The following is a 21,522-nucleotide window of genomic DNA, read 5'->3' on the forward strand; positions in this document are numbered from 1 at the left end:
CTACTGGACTGATGCTCGTTTACTGTAGGACAGAGGCCTTCGAAGTTCTTGATATTTAAATTTTACTAAAGATGAGTGGTTTGCTGCGCATGTTTTAATTTAAAATGTATGTTTAAAAGTCGCAGTGCTTTGCTGATGTTTGTTTATTCAGACTTTTTCACCAGACGTCACTGCATGATCTTGTTGTAGTAACTCATCTGTTCCAGTAGAGGGAGACATCCGCAGATGAGCAAATCCCAACGATATCTTCTGAAGCTTTTGAACTTTTGAAATTGCTCCAGAGTCATAGAAGTAGCGGAGTGGAGGGTAAAATCTTTCCTGGAAAAAGTGTTTAAGAAAATATGCTAATCTGGGGGGGAAAAAAGCTTGTGGAATGTAACACTACCCTTGTTTTAATTTATTAATTTGGTGGAACTTGAGTTTCGTTTTTCCTCCTTTGAGGAGTCTGACGTCGATTTTGATTGCGCCCATATTTCTGATTTACGGTTTGTGGGTCGTTTCAATACATTTACCGGAAAATCGGGAATACGGGCGCTCCAAACTTTTGTTTACCAGGTGCGGTGTTATTGACCGCGGCTGGATTTATAATTTTGTTTTTCATCCTCTTAGCAGAAAGGGATTTTACTTTAATGACGAATTAGGTTTTTGACAAAGCTGAGAAGGTGTATCGTCAGGTTTGACTTGAACCCAAAAGGTATGTTTAACCATATCGTTTTGTTTGTTGTTAAACTGAGTTGAATTAGTGTATTTCCTGGATCCGAGTGGGATCGTTTGTCGACATTTTACTTATTTAATATTAACATTTGTATCAGCATTTCCGGTGTTCTGATTCCATGCTGGTTCCTCAAATTTTTTTTTTTTTCTTCACAGAAGGAACATCTGTCAGCTGATACTAAAGCACTCCCTCTGCTGAATCACCTCTAAATTATTTACACGTTATTCACTTTGCGTGTTTTTAGGAATCCGCTAGCTTAGCGCAGCTACTAGCTCTTAGCCGGTTTAGCATGGCAGCTTCTCCTGTCTCTCCTGCACTTTTCTGCTCTGGGTGTGAAATGTTTAGTTATTCCTCAGCCTCCTTTAGCGGGAATGGTACTTGTAATAAGTGTGGCTTATTCGTAGCTTTGGAGGCCAGGCTGGGCGAATTGGAGACTCGGCTCCGCACCGTGGAAAATTCTACAACTAGCCAGGCCCCTGTAGTCGGTGCGGACCAAGGTAGCTTAGCCGCCGTTAGTTTATCTCTGGCAGATCCCGAGCAGCCGGGAAAGCAGGCTGACTGGGTGACTGTGAGGAGGAAGCGTAGCCCTAAACAGAAGCCCCGTGTACACCACCAACCCGTTCACATTTCTAACCGTTTTAACCCCACTCGGCGACACACCCGCCGAGGATCAAACTCTGGTTATTGGCGACTCTTTTGAGAAATGTGAAGTTAGCGACACCAGCAACCATAGTCAATTGTCTTCCGGGGGCCAGAGCAGGCGACATTGAAGGAAATTTGAAACTGCTGGCCAAGGCTAAGCGTAAATTTGGTAAGATTGTAATTCACGTCGGCAGTAATGACACCCGGTTACGCCAATCGGAGGTCACTAAAATTAACATTGAATCGGTGTGTAACTTTGCAAAAACAATGTCGGACTCTGTAGTTTTCTCTGGGCCCCTCCCCAATCGGACCGGGAGTGACATGTTTAGCCGCATGTTCTCCTTGAATTGCTGGCTGTCTGAGTGGTGTCCAAAAAATGAGGTGGGCTTCATAGATAATTGGCAAAGCTTCTGGGGAAAACCTGGTCTTGTTAGGAGAGACGGCATCCATCCCACTTTGGATGGAGCAGCTCTCATTTCTAGAAATCTGGCCAATTTTCTTAAATCCTCCAAACCGTGACTATCCAGGGTTGGGACCAGGAAGCAGAGTTGTAGTCTTACACACCTCTCTGCAGCTTCTCTCCCCCTGCCATCCCCTCATTACCCCATCCCCGTAGAGACGGTGCCTGCGACCAGACCACCAATAACCAGCAAAAATCTATTTAAGCATAAAAATTCAAAAAGAAAAAATAATATAGCACCTTCAACTGCACCACAGACTAAAACAGTTAAATGTGGTCTATTAAACATTAGGTCTCTCTCTTCTAAGTCCCTGTTAGTAAATTATATAATAATTGATCAACATATTGATTTATTCTGCCTTACAGAAACCTGGTTACAGCAGGATGAATATGTTAGTTTAAATGAGTCAACACCCCCGAGTCACACTAACTGCCAGAACGCTCGTAGCACGGGCCGAGGCGGAGGATTAGCAGCAATCTTCCATTCCAGCTTATTAATTAATCAAAAACCCAGACAGAGCTTTAATTCATTTGAAAGCTTGACTCTTAGTCTTGTCCATCCAAATTGGAAGTCCCAAAATCCAGTTTTATTTGTTGTTATCTATCGTCCTCCTGGTCGTTACTGTAAGTTTCTCTGTGAATTTTCAGAACTTTTGTCTGACTTAGTGCTTAGCTCAGATAAGATAATTATAGTGGGCGATTTTAGCATCCACACAGATGCTGAGAATGACAGCCTCAACACTGCATTTAATCTATTATTAGACTCAATTGGCTTTGCTCAAAATGTAAATGAGTCCACCCACCACTTTAATCATATCTTAGATCTTGTTCTGACTTATGGTATGGAAATTGAAGACTTAACAGTATTCCCTGAAAACTCCCTTCTGTCTGATCATTTCTTAATAACATTTACATTTACTCTGATGGACTACCCAGCAGTGGGGAATAAGTTTCATTACACTAGAAGTCTTTCAGAAAGCGCTGTAACTAGATTTAAGGATATGTTTCCTTCTTTATGTTCCCTAATGCCATATACCAACACAGTGCAGAGTAGCTACCTAAACTCTGTAAGTGAGATAGAGTATTTCGTCAATAGTTTTACATCCTCATTGAAGACAACTTTGGATGCTGTAGCTCCTCTGAAAAAGAGAGCTTTAAATCAGAAGTGCCTGACTCCGTGGTATAACTCACAAACTCGCAGCTTAAAGCAGACAACCCGTAAGTTGGAGAGGAAATGGCGTCTCACTAATTTAGAAGATCGTCACTTAGCCTGGAAAAAGTCTGTTGCACTATTAAAAAAGCCCTCCATAAAGCTAGGACATCTTACTACTCATCACTAATTGAAGAAAATAAGAACAACCCCAGGTTTCTTTTCAGCACTGTAGCCAGGCTGACAGAGTCAGAGCTCTATTGAGCCGAGTATTCCTTTAACTTTAACTAGTAATGACTTCATGACTTTCTTTGCTAATAAAATTTTAACTATTAGAGAAAAAATTACTCATAACCATCCCAAAGACGTATCGTTATCTTTGGCTGCTTTCAGTGATGCCGGTATTTGGTTAGACTCTTTCTCTCCGATTGTTCTGTCTGAGTTATTTTCATTAGTTACTTCATCCAAACCATCAACATGTCTATTAGACCCCATTCCTACCAGACTGCTCAAGGAAGCCCTACCGTTATTTAATGCTTCGATCTTAAATATGATCAATCTATCTTTATTAGTTGGCTATGTACCACAGGCTTTTAAGGCAGTAATTAAACCATTACTTAAAAAGCCATCACTTGACCCAGCTATCTTAGCTAATTATAGTCCAATCTCCAACCTTCCTTTTCTCTCAAAAATTCTTGAAAGGGTAGTTGTAAAACAGCTAACTGATCATCTGCAGAGGAATGGTCTATTTGAAGAGTTTCAGTCAGGATTTAGAATTCATCATAGTACAGAAACAGCATTAGTGAAGGTTACAAATGATCTTCTTATGGCCTCAGACAGTGGACTCATCTCTGTGCTTGTTCTGTTAGACCTCAGTGCTGCTTTTGATACTGTTGACCATAAAATTTTATTACAGAGATTAGAGCATGCCATAGGTATTAAAGGCACTGCGCTGCGGTGGTTTGAATCATATTTATCTAATAGATTACAATTTGTTCATGTAAATGGGGAATCTTCTTCAGACTAAGGTTAATTATGGAGTTCCACAAGGTTCTGTGCTAGGACCAATTTTATTCACTTTATATATGCTTCCCTTAGGCAGTATTATTAGACGGCATTGCTTAAATTTTCATTGTTACGCAGATGATACCCAGCTTTATCTATCCATGAAGCCAGAGGACACACACCAATTAGCTAAACTGCAGGATTGTCTTACAGACATAAGGACATGGATGACCTCTAATTTCCTGCTTTTAAACTCAGATAAAACTGAAGTTATTGTACTTGGCCCCACAAATCTTAGAAACATGGTGTCTAACCAGATCCTTACTCTGGATGGCATTACCCTGACCTCTAGTAATACTGTGAGAAATCTTGGAGTCATTTTTGATCAGGATATGTCATTCAAAGCGCATATTAAACAAATATGTAAGACTGCTTTTTTGCATTTGTGCAATATCTCTAAAATTAGAAAGGTCTTGTCTCAGAGTGATGCTGAAAAACTAATTCATGCATTTATTTCCTCTAGGCTGGACTATTGTAATTCATTATTATCAGGTTGTCCTAAAAGTTCCCTGAAAAGCTTTCAGTTAATTCAAAATGCTGCAGCTAGAGTACTGACGGGGACTAGAAGGAGAGAGCATATCTCACCCATATTGGCCTCTCTTCATTGGCTTCCTGTTAATTCTAGAATAGAATTTAAAATTCTTCTTCTTACTTATAAGGTTTTGAATAATCAGGTCCCTTCTTATCTTAGGGACCTCATAGTACCATATCACCCCAATAGAGCGCTTCGCTCTCAGACTGCAGGCTTACTTGTAGTTCCTAGGGTTTGTAAGAGTAGAATGGGAGGCAGAGCCTTCAGCTTTCAGGCTCCTCTCTTGTGGAACCAGCTCCCAATTCGGATCAGGGAGACAGACACCCTCTCTACTTTTAAGATTAGGCTTAAAACTTTCCTTTTTGCTAAAGCTTATAGTTAGGGCTGGATCAGGTGACCCTGAACCATCCCTTAGTTATGCTGCTATAGACTTAGACTGCTGGGGGGTTCCCATAATGCACTGAGTGTTTCTTTCTCTTTTTGCTCTGTATGCACCACTCTGCATTTAATCATTAGTGATTGATCTCTGCTCCCCTCCACAGCATGTCTTTTTCCTGGTTCTCTCCCTCAGCCCCAACCAGTCCCAGCAGAAGACTGCCCCTCCCTGAGCCTGGTTCTGCTGGAGGTTTCTTCCTGTTAAAAGGGAGTTTTTCCTTCCCACTGTCGCCAAGTGCTTGCTCACAGGGGGTCGTTTTGACCATTGGGGTTTTTACGTAATTATTGTATGGCCTTGCCTTACAATATAAAGCGCCTTGGGGCAACTGTTTGTTGCGATTTGGCGCTATATAAATAAAATTGATTGATTGATTGATTCTCTCGTGCGGCCGATATGATCGTTTAGCTTTCAGCTAAATTGCAGCCATCCATAAAAATAAAACAACAAAAAAAGGTACTAAACGACATGTGCAACCCAGCCTCAGTCTACCACATTCTGCACAAACGTCACCAAAACATCAAATCTAGGTATCTCAGATGTACCTTCTGACAAATTGTAGCTGAACTTTCAGGTCGTCTTTTTAAGAAAATCCTCCTCTGTACCACTTCATTATGAAGCTGTATAACTGGTGATACAAAAATGCAAAATACGTACTATGCACAATTTCTCCAAGCACAGCCACAGAAGCTTATAACTTCTGGGTTGTCTTGGTGGCTTTCCTCACTCTTTTTCTTGCACAGTCACTCAGTTTTTGAGAACTGTCTACACGTTTATCATAGAGCGCCATACTGTCCAAGACATATTCAGTGGCTTGGAAGTGTTCATGTATCCATCTCCTGACTTGTCTTTAGAAAAGTGGCAATAAAATTATTTACAGGTATTATACCAAAGCATTCCATTACTTTTGCAACCCATCATCTTGGCTCTTATATTTTTAATTAATTTATATCAAATTTTAGAGATTTGCTTTGAGTTTAAGGAAGACAATGTTAGAAAACAAGTTTTTTATTTTATTTTTTTTTGTATTTGAAATGGCATAAACAAAGTGTTCCAATACTTTTGGAAGGTACTGTATGTACATGTGATTTCTTAGTTTTTTTATTTTTAAGAAATTTCACATTGTGTAGAATTTCGAGGGGGAAAAATGCATTTCATCCATGTTGGAATAAGGCTGTAACGTAAAATGCGGAAAACAAATCAAGTGCTGTGAATATTTTCTGGATGCACTGTAACCTTTAATTGACCTCTACCTGGCTACAGTTACCACCTCGGGATGGCTATCACACATTTTTATCCCCCGGTATGAAATGCGTAACAATATAGTGATCAACGCGTCCATCTGTCTGTCCGTTTTCACTTGTTAGCGTGATACTTGCAGAACCATTTAACCAATTTCATTTAGTATCAGGATCAACTTGTGTGACACCACGATACCAGTCCATTATTCTGACCTTGAGTTCAATATCAAGGTCACATGGATATATTCAAGATTTTGTTTGTAATATTTGTTAGTGAGATATCTCAAGAATCATTCATATTCAGCGGCGATCAGCACATTAAGATTCTGAAGAAGACGTGTTTAAGTGGACACCCGACTTGGTCAACAGGACTTAGCCTTAGTAACGTAATGGCGAATGGTTTCCCCATTAGCCATGTGTCTTTAGTTTCATGGACTGCTCCCTATATGTTCCTTCATGTTAAAAATAAATAAATAAATAAAAAATGCAAGAGAAGGTTTGCAGTGAAAACAAAAAATGCTCCATTGCTGGTCTTTGATTAAAACCTGTCATACGAGTCTTGTTCAACCTCTTAATTCATATTGAAGACTGTAGATCTCTCACTTCCAAATTATGTGAAGTTGCTTCCTTATTTGCGCTGTTTTGTGTGTGTGTGTGTGTGTTTTGTCCCACTTTGTATTACTGATTTGTGTGGACGGGGGGGATATGTAGTCCCCTGATGACTCTTGTGTAGACCATAGTACACTGAGGCTGGAGTATAAATGTTGGTTAGTTTCCTTAAGTGGTACCGAAAACCTGTTTGGCCCATGGACTATGTGCCATTAACGGAGAGTGTCACCAATTCTGAAATATTTTGTTTTGCTCCTAAACTGGCTACCCTGCGCTTATCTTCCAAAATCAGCAGAACATATTCAGATTTTATTTTGCTTCTCAAGGCTGTGATCGACACACAACATAGCTTCTGACACTGACCCGCAGGAAGAGTAGGACACAATTTAACGACTATATTCTTGTTTGGATTTCGTGCTGTTGTTATCAAAGTATTGGTGCCGCCACCTGTTGGGCTGCCAAGGCACTGCAGGAAGGTTGTGAGGTTGTGTTGCCTCACATATAACACACACATAATGACAAAGCAATACTTTTTAACAGCGATGATCAACGATTAAACAGTCCTATTGTCAAAACACACCATGTGGTAGTATTCTACCAACATCACAATACTTATGGCATGGACTTAATCAGAGGTGGGCACAGCTAACCAAAAAGTTAGCTTTGATAACAGCTAATCGGCTAACTGAAAAGTTTCTTTTATAAAGCTAAACCAATAAACCACCCAAAAATGTATCTGAAGCTACAGCTAACCGATAACTTTCAGTATTGCTTCCAATACACTTGCAACTACTAACAAGCTGATTTTGAGTTTTAACACCACGATCGCTGCTGGTAGCATCAAAGGTGACCACAGACCCAAACAATGAGTCAGCACTTCTGTCTTTGTGCACCCTGCCCCCTGCTGGAAACTCCTGTTTACTACATATTTTGCAGCAGTGAAGCAATTGAGAGGAGCTAAGCTCAACTCTACACACATACACACAAAATAAGCAGTTATTCTTTAACAGAATACAGCTATACCGCAGTGAGGCAGAGGTCTTGGAAAATAAAGCAGTTTTGATTTAAAATTATCAAATTAATCTGGATAGAATAACTCCATTAATGTCAATTCTGTCATTTGTACAAAGTTAAAATATAATGCATATCTTTTAATTTTAAATAATGCACTAATTCTGATGTTTTGTAACAAACACAGACAGATGCCAAAGGAATTATGAGTGAAATGAGCCTCAGCTAACACTGGTTGACTCATGCATTCTATGTAAACACCAACACGTTAATGTGAGGTGTGTGTTGGTGTTTACATATAAATGTGCTTTTGTAAAATATGCCTTTTTTATTTGTAAAAAGAAAAAAGCAGCCATTTGCAAAAAGTCAAAAAGTCAAGTTGTGATTTGACAACCGTCTGATATAACCGGGGTCAAAATAAATAGAACACTGACGCTCATACTGCCATGAACACTACTGGCCAGTAGATGGAAGTAGAGACTGAAAACTTGCCAAAACAAAATTTCAGCTAATCCGTGTCTGCTACGTTTAAGATGCATGGAATTTAATAAACGCAAACTGATTTTCAGACATATATATTAATCTAGAACAAAGACGACAGGAATTGATTGCAGTGATTCTAATTGAAACTAATGGAGAAGCAACCTGGGCTTCTTCTGGCATTTTTACGTAAAACAAACACAATAACGTCTGTAAACCCAGAGAATATATTCACAAGAGTTTTAGGCACAATATACAAAGTTTAATGCTGTTGTCCATGTGGAGCTTGATCAGAGCGTCTAAATGCATTTCTTCTGTCGTGAATGTACTGAGATTACCCATATTGAACCTGGACACAGCATGTCCACACTAAAACCTTCAAAATTAGTGCATTACTTTAAAACTGAAACATATATCTGATATTTTCACTTTATAAAACTTCAGACGTGACGTTAATTTAAATCACTTGTCCGAAATTAGTTTGGTTAAAATTTTAACCATAAGTTAAAACTGTATGCCACTGGATGACTTGGGTGATATTGCCAGCATATCAGCATGGGGTCAAAAGAAAGTTTTTTTTTTTTTTTTTTTTTTTTTTCTCATGTGACTAGACCTCCTTTGCCTGCAGAGGATAGAGCAGTTTCTTCTAGAACCAGCTCTGCAGAGGATAGAACTGCACATCTGTTACAAAACATTTAACAGGTAGGTACGCAACTGATTTTAGACTTAATAAATGTTTGTAACTGTTAAGCTTTGTTCACCACACCTGCAAAAATATGTTACCGGTCTAAAATTTATTGGAAGATAATTGGTCCGCTGATGGTTTATAAAGTTATCTGAAAAGCTAATCCGATAATGAAAACATTAGCTTTGATAATTAGTGGTTAGCGGATTAGCAGGACTGTGCCCACCGCTGGCCTTAATACAGCCATCAATCATTCTGTGCCAGTTATGAAATACCAGTACAATGACTTAAACCAGACACTTATTCTAAGAGACATTTTACCAAAATACACAAATATAAGTTTCAGTTTTATAGTGATGAAGAGTAATTCTCTGTCTTTTAGGCTTCGTGTCTCCTCGTCATGTCGGAGTTGAACGAGAGTGAGCTTTCTCTGCTCAGTCTGGAGGACGAGCTGACCTGCAGCATCTGTCTGTCCACTTTTGACTGTCCAGTGACCATTCCCTGTGGACACAACTTCTGCCAAGACTGTCTTCTGTCCACCTGGACAGACACCTACAGCTGTCCTCAGTGCTGCAGCCACTTCCCCACCAAACCTGAGCTGAAGAAGAACAGTGTCCTCGCTACTGTAGTCCAGACCTTCAAGATGGAACAGACTAGGGGCGAGGACATCCAGGGAGAAGAGGATCAAGTTCAGAAAAAAGGCTTCATACATTGTGATACCTGTATGGAGGCAGAAGCTTCTCAGACCTGCTTCACCTGCATGGCCTCGTTCTGTGAGGAACACCTGAGACCTCACAGGGAGAACCCGAGATTTCATCTCCACCAGCTGAGTGAGTCGGTGATCGACCTCTCTGAACGCATCTGTCCCGACCACCACAAGCTGTTTGAGCTCTTCTGCAACCAGCATGACCGCTTAATCTGCAGCCTCTGTCTCCAACAAGCCCACAAAGGCTGTGACTTCATGACGACTGAGGAGCGGAGGAACGTCAAAGAAGTGGGTCTCAAATTCATTTGATGAAGTTTTTCCCGGCTCCAGGGGTGGGATTATCCTTGAGCTCATCCAGTGGCCCTCATCGAATGTGACACAGAAACACTCCTGTAGTGTTTGATAATTCAGATGTGAAGCGCCACTCAGTCCCTCCAAATTAGGTGCAATATACATTTCAGCTGACACCCATCACAAAGGTTAGCCGCGGGCGGGGACAGAGGTAATTATGCTTGGCGTGGATGCTGAACCTCTTCATGCATGCGGAGATGTTCTGGTTTTGCAAGTGCTTTTTGCTTCTATTAGCGAGGCAGGTATCCCAACAGACAGAAAGAAAGAAAGAAAATGTTCCACCAGAGGACACCATGATTCATTTTATTTATTTGAGTCTGACAAATGTTGTTAAGCTCCTTTCACACCAGCACAAAGGTAGAGTTGCATATTGCGGTGTACTACTATGCTGAGTTATGCAGCTCTACGCAGCTCAGCGCCGGGTTTTTGCTGCCCAACGCAGCAGTATGCGGAGGGGTACACGCAGCCGACGCAAGAAATTAAACAAGTTTAATTTTTCTGAATAGAGCACTGGACGCAGAAAGCACACTGTTTTTAGGCAAGTCTGCACTTCTGCATGTAAGTCTGCTACACTGAACTACTATATGCAAATTTTCCACAAGACTGCACGACTGTACACTGCAGAAACTGAGTCTGTGACGCCGAACGTTGCGTGGTAGAAACAGAAGACTTTGTGGGCGCTGCTGTGGAGGGAGAGAAGCAGCTGCTTCCTCCATGTGCGAATGCGGCTGCTGTCATGCCGTAGTGCTGGTCGACCAGGAAGAATTTGTCGGCCTCCTCCGCCAGTGCACGGCAATCCATGATCATGGTGTTGGCCAGCGCTGCACGCACCTGAGGGGGAGGTTGGTTCACAGAAAGTCCAGCTGGTGTCCTCCCAGGAGCTGCAGCATTCTGTCCATGAGCTCTGGGGGCTTGCTGTCCTCCAGCCTGTGCAGAGCCTGCTGGCCCTTTCACTGTCTGACAGTTCAAAAATTTTGATGAGGTGATTCTTGATGGCTGCATATTTCTTCACCGCATGGGGGTTTTGCAGTGGTGCGATCAGCCTCAATCAGTCTGCCGAGGAGCTGCTGAGGGCTGAGACATAATCACATTTTGTGTCTGCGGTAATCTCTCAGAGGGAATTGCACCTCAGTTTGTGCAAACCAGGTGGCAGTTTACAGAAGCGTGACTTTGAGCATCAAGTGTGAAGCAGACATTCATGTGTGAAAAGGTTTGATCCACAGAGATGTCCCTGAGATGAGCAGAAAACCCAGTGTTATCGCACATGGCTGCATCCTTTTCTGAATAAAGTCTGAGTCCATGAACTATATACGAGACAGTCCATTTGTGCGTGTGTCCGCGTGCGCTACAGCACATCCAAAAACTGAGTGCATTCATCCAGAGTGAATTAGCTGGAGAGCAGGTGAAGCGCGCGTGTGTGGCTGATCCATGTAGCGCCTGTGCGCGCGTGATCAGAACAGTGTAATCGAACCCGCACGTGTGAGCGTGTGACAGCATGATCCACACAGCTGCAGTGCCCGATCGAACAAGCTGAAGAGAAACAGCAGGGGGGGACACAAGGACTCTGAACTTTGCGATCTGATGTTCTCAACCCTGACAAGGAAGCAGTGTGTCCCGCTGTACCTCTGGAATAAGTTTGCTTTTTACTATTTTGAGAATGGAGCGCATTTCTACAATGCAAAAAAAACAAAACACAAAAACAAAAAACTTAGGTAGGAGTGGACTGTGAGAGGCAGAAAAATGGCAGCGAGGGATATGCCATCACACACCAGCCTACACAGGGACTACACCAGGGAGATAGTCTCTCCCCACCCCTTTTTTGTCTTAGTATTGAGGAATTTGACATCGGGTATGATTTAGATGGAGGTAGGGGAAGAAAACAAACAGGTGGTGAGCCACCTTCTATTCTTGGATGACTTAAAAATATTTGCAGATTCAGAGAGGGGACTCAGGAGATTAGTGGAGGCAGTCCATAGGTTTTCTAAAGAAATCGGTATGGAATTTGGGCTGGATAAATGCTCTAAATATACAATCAGAGGTGGTAAGAAGCAGGTCACACAAAATATACAGTTGGATGAGGGGAATACCATTGAAGATTTGGCTGAGGATTCCACGTACAAATATTTGGGAATTGAAGAAAATACTACAATAGAGCATAAAAAAAATGAGAGAGAAAGTAACACAAGAATACTTAAACCGCTTAAAGAAGATCTGTAAATCAGAATGGACACCAAAGAACAAGATCACAGCCATAAACCAGTTTGCATTGCCTGTGTTGAGCTATGGCTTTGGCATAGTAGACTGGCCACAGGGTGAGCTTAACAAGTTAGATACTAAAACTAGGAAGATGCTCACCCTACATAAAATTACATACAGAAATCAATGCATGGATAGAATATATCTCCCTTGTCGAGAAGGCGGCTTAGGTCTTATGGAGATCAACCAGGCTTATAAAGCATCTATAATAAGTATTGGGCAGTACTTAAAGAGTTCTCAAGAAGAAGTTATGAAAAAGGTTACACAACACCATATTAAGACCATGCCACAACAGACTTCTGTTATAAAATTGGCAGAAAACTTTGGCGGAGATCTTTTGCAAGAGAGAGAAAGCAATGAGCTGACACCTGCAACGACACTAGCAAGACAGGCCAGGGAAAAATACAGCAAAAGAGAACAAAAACATTGAATGAACAGATGGAAACAGCACAAAAGGGCTGGCCGATTCCAAGAAGAACTCGAAAAGGAGGACTACACCAAATCGGCGCAATTTTCCATACACATCACAACACAACTGTATGCAAGCCCGGTGTGAAAGGGGCTTAAAGCAGCTGCGGTGCTAATCATGTTACCCTCCCCACGCATAGACTTTTCTTTTCCAAGTAGAAGGTCTGAAATTTCTGCGCTGGTTGCAGTGGCGCATTAGTGTCTGAAGTCCAAAGTCTGGAGCTTTTGTTGCCAACCATTTAAAGCCAAGACAAAGCAGCTGATGTAGAAGTTCAAAGGATGGTCCTCCTAGCATGATGCCCCACAGCCTGACATTTGATACCAACTGCAGATGGTGATGTTGACTGAACGTTGCAGATGGTTGCAGTGCAGACAGAAGTTTGTTGTTCCTGCTTTCTGGGCTGGGAAATGAAACCATTATTTTCTACAGGCTGGTGCGGCGGCCCAGTGTCAACAACTCTCCACATAATCATCTGTCATGTGATTTTTCTCTCTCTCGCTCTCTCTCTCTCTCAGGCTGAATTGAGAGACAAATTAGGTTCGCTGGATGGGAAGATTGAGAAGAATGAGGCGGTTATTTCTAAGATAAGTGACATTCAGAGCAAGCTGAAGGTAATTAGCATGTTTCATGTCATGCACACGATTAAATCCCATGAAAGAAATATGGTGGGAGCACTTTGAGGCCCAAAATGATGAATCGATTGTTTTAATTTTGGAAAAATAAGTCACAAAAGGACAATGTGATTGCTGTGAAAGGATGCATTAACCTTTTTTTTTTTTGCCTCTGCCATTAGGTAATGTTTTCAGCAGTGTTTTTTTTTAGCAGCATAACTCAAAAAGTAATGAATGACTTTCAATAAAACTTGGTGTACAGTTTTATAATATTACAGGAAATAAGTGGTGACATTATGTGGAGGCCGTCGGGAATATATTCTGGAATAATGCTTGGCACATAGCAACATTTAACTCAAAAACCTATGAGAGGATGTTGATGAAATTTGGTAAGCAGATGGGTCATGTCCTAGAAAATGAGTGATTTTATTTTGAATTTGATCCGGAAAAGCTCTTATGGTGCTCAGCTGAGCTCGTGTGTTGTCATGCAGTTTGTGGCCATTTCTGGCTTCATTCACCAGGTGGCACCAGATTAGCATCCTGTGCTGCTGAACATTTGCGATACATGCAAAGATTTTGACAAATATGACAATTTACTATTATTCTGCAGCACAGGTTGGTTAAATTGTATTTTCATCTGCCAGTGTAACCATTTTAAAATTTACCAATCAGCTGTGTACCAGGAAGGAAAATTTATGGTCAATTCCCTGCTCCTGAATCTTAGTCACACTTGGTCGAGGGAAATGCCATCAGGTTTTGGATTACAGGCGAGCAGCATCATCATCTAAACTCACTCATAATCTAGGCTGTGCCTGTTCATGTCATCTTTTCCGTCCCCGTCCTGTCTCAGGATGCAGCTGCCAACAAGAAGAGAGCTTTGGTGGGCGAGTATCAGCTGATACGGGACATGTTGGATCGAGAGCTTTCTGAAGCTCTGAGCGTGGTCGACCTCGAGCTGGCGAGTGGTCAGGCAAAACTTCGGAATCACACAAAGAAGTTTACTGAGAACGTGGAGAAGATGAGCAAAGTTAAAGAAGAGCTCAGCAGTCTGCTGACCCAAACTCAAACGCTGGCTTTCTTACAGGTGGGATGAGCATCGTCACTCATTGTTAGATGAAGTTGTAACTGCTCTTTGTTTCTATGATCTACAGCAAGAGGGTTTGGAACCAGCCCTCTGATTTTTAGTTTGTCTGTAAGAAACAGAAGGATTCCCGTCTAAAGTTCACAGGTTAATAACGCTTGCAATTTTATTATCTATTTGCCGTCACTAACCGAGGCAGGAGGGGGCGGCGGTTATGTGGTTGTCATTGTTTGTTTAAAGCAGGATATCACTTTAAAAGTGACGGATGGATTCAGATCGTTTTGAAGAAGGTTCCATGAATTGGATTATTCATGTGTTTCACATTGTTAGATAGGCTTTCAATTTAGCTCTTTCTTCAGCTTGTCTTGTTTTATGACGTCACAAAGCGCTGGCCCTGACAACCTCTTTTGGTTGGCTCTCTACATCGGTAATGAAACATTTCCCCGAATTATCTTCTTTGCAGATGTGGAGCTCAGTGCTATTTATGGCAGACATCGTTGCGCTGACTTGGCACATTTGGCTACTGATGGTCCATGTTAAAGAAAATGCTAGCGTATGTGTTCATGCACTAGTAGTTGGTATGTACAGTCACTGTGTGATTGCTGCAGACTGTTTGATTTTAACAATTAGTGATAGCTATCGCTTATGTGACTGCACACGTGAAACATTAGCACGACAGCTTGCAAACTGCATGTGCTAACCACCGTTGGCGTGACTGTGTTTGCAAACTGTATATCCTCATCAGTGCGACTGTGTTTGCAAGATGGACATGTTAAAAATGATTAATGTGACCACTTTTGAAAAATACACATGCTAAAAATGACTAGCGTGACAGCGTCTGCCTAAACAGGGATGAAAGTGATAAAACACAAAGCTGAAACCCAAAATGACCCCCCCCCCGAAAATTTATGAACTCTAGAAGCTCAAATGCAATCTGGGGCTATTCAAGACAAACTGTAGCAAGTGCAGCACCCATTTTGGTGAGAAAAAACGCAACTTTCCTTATTCAAATCACTCCTGTCATAGTATTTTTCCTTTACTAGAATGCACCAGTTTTCTATTTTGGCAGATAGTTCTGGAGGAAATGCTGAAGGAAATAACTGAAAAAAAAATGAATTGAAAATGTGGATTGATCGAAACAAATTGTCATTAAACAAAACTGTTATTTGGGAACTGCAGAACGAATGAGCAAGTACAAATACAAATAGATGGGGTGTAAATTGAAAGGGTTAATGAAAATAAATTTCTTGGGGCAATAATAATAGATGAGAAAATCAGTTGGAAACCACACATCAAATAAAAACAAATCAAATTATCAAGAAGGATTTCAGTGTTTTTGTTTTTTTTTTAAAGCAAAACATGTTCTGGGTCACAAATCACTCCGCACTTATTTCTTTTGTCATGTTCAAAATAAACCTTCAAATAAAGTTAAACAGTAAACCAGGAGTCACCAGGTAAGTTTGAGATGCTCACTGTGAAACTACAATATATAAAGGAAAAAAATGACAATTTGTAATGCATTTGACTCTTCTACGTCAAATGCTGAGTCATTAATTATACTGAACATAAATGCGCTGATGGGCAACAGCTTAATGCTAACTTTAACATTGAAAATGCCATAGACTTGCTAAGACATTAGCATTGCTCCGGTTTTTAAGTTCTAAAATACATCAACTGTTTCAGAAGACCATAACAGGTCAGTTTAACATAAAAAGGTAAATATTACTCAGACATATGCTCTTTGGGGTTTTAGTGGGGAAAAATGAAGAGAATGTGAAATAAAAACCACCAGCTTTACTTCAAGGGCCCCTTGCTAGAGCTGGGCAGATCGATCCTAATATTGATACCAACGCTGGTATTGATATTGAACGATCCTTGTGTAAAAAGATCAAAACTCAAGCTTTTTTCTCTCCCGCACGCACTGACTGCTGCACACGCAGATTCATCAAATTCTACTCTCTGTAAAAGCAGCGCTGCACTGTCACACAACACGGAGCAGCACACCGTCCCCCCTCTGGTCTTTTGTTGTTGTGCCGTTATGTGGCTCAGCGGCGTCAGCCAATTTTGTTGTGGTGTGTTAATTTTGTTGTATTGTGGTTTGTCAGCCCTGTACCTCAGGAGATTTTAAGTTGTGTTGAGTGGTATTTTTTTAAACAAAAATGTTGATTGTAATAAAGTATTTTGTTGTCACATACAATGTTTGGTGAAATTCTATCCTCGGTCTTTTGGATCCTTTGGATCTATGAAACTTAAATATGAAAAAGTATCAGTATTGATATCGGCGATACTGGGCCTGTATTCACTTGGTATCGAATCAATACAAAAATTCCCAGTGTTGCCCACCTCTACCCCTTGCTGCCCAACAAGATGCCTGATGGGGAAAAAAGCGGAAATCTGCCAAAAAGCAAACATTTTTCATCCCTGAAAATGCATATGCTAAAATTGACTAGCCTGACAGCGTCTGCAAAATGCATATGTTAAAAGTGACTGGCGTGACAGCGTCACCCTGCTCAGTGTGCTGCTCTCATTGGAGCGACATCTCTGCTATTTTGGCATTGTGGGATAGCTCGCACCCACAGATTGAGCTCCCCGGACTACTTTCGCCTGACCCAGTTTCTGGTTGTTTGTAAAATGGCAGTGAATTTGCCGACATGAGAAGATGCTGCTGGATGAGTAGGAGTATTGACTTATGATAATTTAGGTGTAAAAACACACGAGATACACAAGTTCCTGTACCACATATCACAATTATCTGGGAACTACTTTTTGCACAGGAATTCATCAAGCACGACGGCCGCTGGCGCGCACTAACAATATACAAAAACTGTATAGAAGTTTGGCCAAAACCAGAGCGTCCACTTTTAGCTTGCCACAAGTTAAGCTAGTGGCGCTCGTGAGTGTGACAGCGTCTGCAAAATGCATATGCTAAAAGTGACTGAGGCTAAAGGTTTGTGTTGACTCATTGTTAAGTACCTGTGACTCTGTGTCTTGCACAGGCTTCATTTGACCTGCCCTCAGTTGTGAAGTTTGACCCTTATGCCCCTCGAATGCACCTGGACTCTAAGAAGGTCATAGCAGTGCAGACCTTTGCTGCCATCCTGAAGGAGCAGCTGACGGAGCTCCTCAAACAGCCGGTTGAAGCTCGACTCCCAACGGTCAACCCAGATGAAAATGCTGGTAAGAGATGCTTCATAATTGGAGATAAGCTTTTGACCTCTCAATGACCAAACTTACAACAGATGAGATGGGAAGTAAGAATCAGCAAAATATTTGAGTGTTGCTGCAACAATGTGTCTATAAAATACACTATAATCAATGTTACTGGGATCTTCACAGGTGAGAACGAAGCCGCTGCCTCATGCACAGAGTGCGCCACCGCCGCCTCGCGAGCCGAGAGTGCCGCCGCCTCGCGAGCCGAGAGTGCCGCCGCCTCGCGAGCCGAGAGTGCCGCCGCCTCGCGAGCCGAGAGTGCCGCCGCCTCGCGAGCCGAGAGTGCTGCCGCCGCCTCGCCAGCCGAGAGTGCTGCCGCCGCCTCGCCAGCCGAGAGTGCTGCCGCCGCCTCACAAGTCCAGAGTGCCACCGCCGCCTCGCGAGCCCAGAGTGCCGCTGTCTTGCGAGCTGAGAGTGCTGCTGCTCAGCTTGAAGCTGGTTAGTTCAACTCTGTGACAGTACTTCAGCTATAAAGTCAGAAGATGTGAATGTACAAGCAGGGGGTGTTTACAAGGACTTTACTGAGATACTGACTAACTCTTGGGCTTCATTGGAATTAGTCATGAAGAGATTAAAAAAACAAAAAGGATAGTTATTCTAGAGTAGGAATTCCTCAAAAACACGGTGCATGTGGAAGACAGGTGAGGGAAGCCACAAGACCACATTGAAAGAGTTTCAGCCTTTGGTGTGTGTGTGTGTGTGTGTGCATTTTCCCCGTGTTTCTTCACGAGTCACACAGTGAAACGGAAAAGAACTTTGTTAAAAAAAGAGAGACAAGAAATCAAGCTTACAGCGTGCGTTCACGTTTACAACTGCATGGACTAAAATACTCTTTCCTGCACTTGGTTTCAGAATTGTTCAAAATTCGCCACCGTTGGAGTTTTTATGAACAAACGCCAAAAGTCCATAAGCAATCCCAGCATGCCCCAGGAGATGCAGCCTACTCCTCCAGGGGTCCCAGAGTTCCTTCAAGCCAAAAGACATGTAAGTAAAGAGCCTGTACAGCTGCATGCTAATGGGTTATCTTCTGAATGTGAGAATGTGGACGAGTCATGTGACCTGTAGATTTACTGCAAGTTTGGATCAATTGAATACATGAACATACTGTTATTTGAGCAAGTAATAATCAGTGATTTATTTTATGTGGCTCCCAAAGTTTATCTTTAGAGTTTGTTTCACTGATTTCATGTGGTCCCAGTGGAGACTTGATCAAAACTAGATGGTCACTCAGTGAGTGCAAACCTGTGCCAACAAACCACCTACTGTCTGCGGCAGTTGAGTTGTTGTATTACAACCCCTGGCAAAAATTATGGAATCACCGGCCTCGGAGGATGTTCATTCAATTGTTTAATTTTGTAGAAAAAAAGCAGATCACAGACATGACACAAAACTAAAGTCATTTCAAATGGCAACTTTCTGGCTTTAAGAAACACTATAAGAAATCAGGAAAAAAAATTGTGGCAGTCAGTAACGGTTACTTTTTAGACCAAGCAGAGGGAAAAAAAAATATGGAATCACTCAATTCTGAGGAAAAAATTATGGAATCATGAAAAACAAAAGAACGCTGCAACACATCACTAGTATTTTGTTGCACCCTCTCTGGCTTTTATAACAGCTTGCAGTCTCTGAGGCATGGACTTAATGAGTGACAAACAGTACTCTTCGTCAATCTGGCTCCAGCTTTCTCTGATTGCTGTTGCCAGATCAGCTTTGCAGGTTGGAGCCTTGTCATGGACCATTTTCTTCAACTTCCACCAAAGATTTTCAATTGGATTAAGATCCGGACTATTTGCAGGCCATGACATTGACCCTATGTGTCTTTTTGCAAGGAATGTTTTCAGTTTTTGCTCTATGACAAGATGCATTATCATCTTGAAAAATGATTTAATCATCCCCAAACATCCTTTCAATTGATGGGATAAGAAAAGTGTCCAAAATATCAACGTAAACTTGTGCATTTATTGATGATGATCCCCAGTGCCTTTACCGGACATGCAGCCCCATATCATCAATGACTGTGGAAATTTACATGTTCTCTTCAGGCAGTCATCTTTATAAATCTCATTGGAACGGCACCAAACAAAAGGTCCAGCATCATCACCTTGCCCAATGCAGATTTGAGATTCATCACTGAATATGACTTTCATACAGTCATCCACAGTCCACGATTGCTTTTCCTTAGCCCATTGTAACCTTGTTTTTTTCTGTTTAGGTGTTAATGATGGCTTTCGTTTAGCTTTTCTGTATGTAAATCCCATTTCCTTTAGTCGGTTTCTTACAGTTTGGTCACAGACGTTGAGTCCAGTTTTCTCCCATTCATTCCTCATTTGTTTTGTTGTGCATTTTCGATTTTTGAGACATATTGCTTTAAGTTTTCTGTCTTGACGCTTTGATGTCTTCCTTGGTCTACCAGTATGTTTGCCTTTAACAACCTTCCCATGTTTGTATTTGGTCCAGAGCTTAGACACAGCTGACTGAACAACCAACATCTTTTGCAACATTGCGTGATGATTTACCCTCTTTTAAGAGTTTGATAATCCTCTCCTTTGTTTCACTTGACATCTCTCATGTTGGAGCCATGATTCATGTCAGTCCACTTGGTGCAACAGCTCTCCAAGGTGTGATCACTCCTTTTTAGATGCAGACTAACGAGCAGATCTGATTTGATGCAGGTGTTAGCTTTGGGGATGAAAATTTACAGGGTGATTCCATAATTTATTTCTCAGATTTGAGTGAGTCCATATTTTTTTCCCTCTGCTTGGTCTAAAAAAGTAACCGTTACTGACTGCCACAATTTTTTTTTTCTTGATTTCTTATAGTGTTTCTTAAAGCCAGAAAGTTGCCATTTGAAATGACTTTAGTTTTGTGTCATGTCTATGATCTGCTTTTTTTTCTACAAAATTAAACAACTGAATGAACATCCTCCGAGGCCGGTGATTCCATAATTATTGCCAGGGGTTGTATTTACCTTATCGTCCTTTTTAAGTACAGTCAGGTCCATAAGTAATAACACAGTGACAATTTTTGAAATTTAGCCTCTGCTTTCCATCACAGTGGAGCTGAAACTATATAATGTACTTATACGTTTTGTTTTTATTTTAGATCATCACGGCAGTAAGCCTCACAGCGGGCGAGAAGGTGGTCAGGCCAAAGACAAGCCAAAGGACAAGCCCAAAGACAATCCAAAGGACAAGCCCAAAGACAAGCCAAAGGACAAGCCAAAGGACAAGCCCAAAGACAAGCCAAAGGACAAGCCCAAAGACAAGCCAAAGGACAAGCCCAAAGACAAGCCAAAGGACAAGCCCAAAGGGAATCATGTACAAAAACCCGCTGGCAAGACCAAGAAAACATAAGTACACTTATCAGTGTTCATGCAGCAGCATGTGTTTGCACGATTTGCCCTGATCATTGGCATTTGTTGGGTTTAGAAATTTCAGAGTATTTGTTTGTTTGTGATGAAAATGTGTTGCCGATAAACGAAAGCCAAATGACCTTTGGTGTTTGAACTAGTGATTCATTCTCATGGTACCGATAATCTGCTGCAAAGCTGTTTCTTCCTCCTGCACCCAGCAAACAGCTGCACTCAATAAAATAAATACATACATAAAGGTTACAGTCTACCTTTTTTAAGGTGTTGATAATATTGGGGTTTTACACTATATGTCTTGCTTACATTCAAATATGATTGGTCATGTGTTGTAGGTTTCACTGTTTAGTGTCACTGAATAACTGAGGACCAACAGCTGAGAGGTGAACAGGATAAAGGTCAAAGGTCAGTTTGAGATTTACACAAAACTAAAGTGTTTAAATGCTGT

The 21,522-nt window shown here is 41.5% G+C and overlaps 1 protein-coding gene across 3 annotated transcripts; it reads left to right on the plus strand.

Annotated features, from left to right (window-relative positions):
- Nucleotides 1-324: 324 nt before the first annotated feature.
- LOC117527140 (E3 ubiquitin/ISG15 ligase TRIM25-like) lies at nucleotides 325-21,199 on the plus strand. Of its 3 annotated transcripts, XM_034189327.1 has the most exons (9): nucleotides 325-694; nucleotides 9,406-10,017; nucleotides 13,321-13,416; nucleotides 14,267-14,500; nucleotides 17,494-17,674; nucleotides 17,834-18,145; nucleotides 18,560-18,691; nucleotides 20,810-20,853; nucleotides 20,938-21,199. In XM_034189327.1, exons 2-9 carry the CDS (start codon nucleotides 9,424-9,426, stop codon nucleotides 21,058-21,060), a joined length of 1,716 nt encoding a protein of 571 aa, XP_034045218.1. In that variant the 5' UTR covers nucleotides 325-694; nucleotides 9,406-9,423; the 3' UTR covers nucleotides 21,061-21,199. The 3 variants fall into 3 exon arrangements, with proteins under 3 accessions (XP_034045218.1, XP_034045216.1, XP_034045217.1); XM_034189325.1 differs by having other exon boundaries at nucleotides 20,810-21,199; XM_034189326.1 differs by lacking the exon at nucleotides 325-694 and adding an exon at nucleotides 9,021-9,040 and having other exon boundaries at nucleotides 20,810-21,199.
- The last annotated feature ends 323 nt before the right edge of the window (nucleotides 21,200-21,522 follow it).

The sequence above is a fragment of the Thalassophryne amazonica genome, chromosome 15 (genome assembly GCF_902500255.1).
Source record: "Thalassophryne amazonica chromosome 15, fThaAma1.1, whole genome shotgun sequence".
NCBI lineage: Eukaryota > Metazoa > Chordata > Actinopteri > Batrachoidiformes > Batrachoididae > Thalassophryne > Thalassophryne amazonica.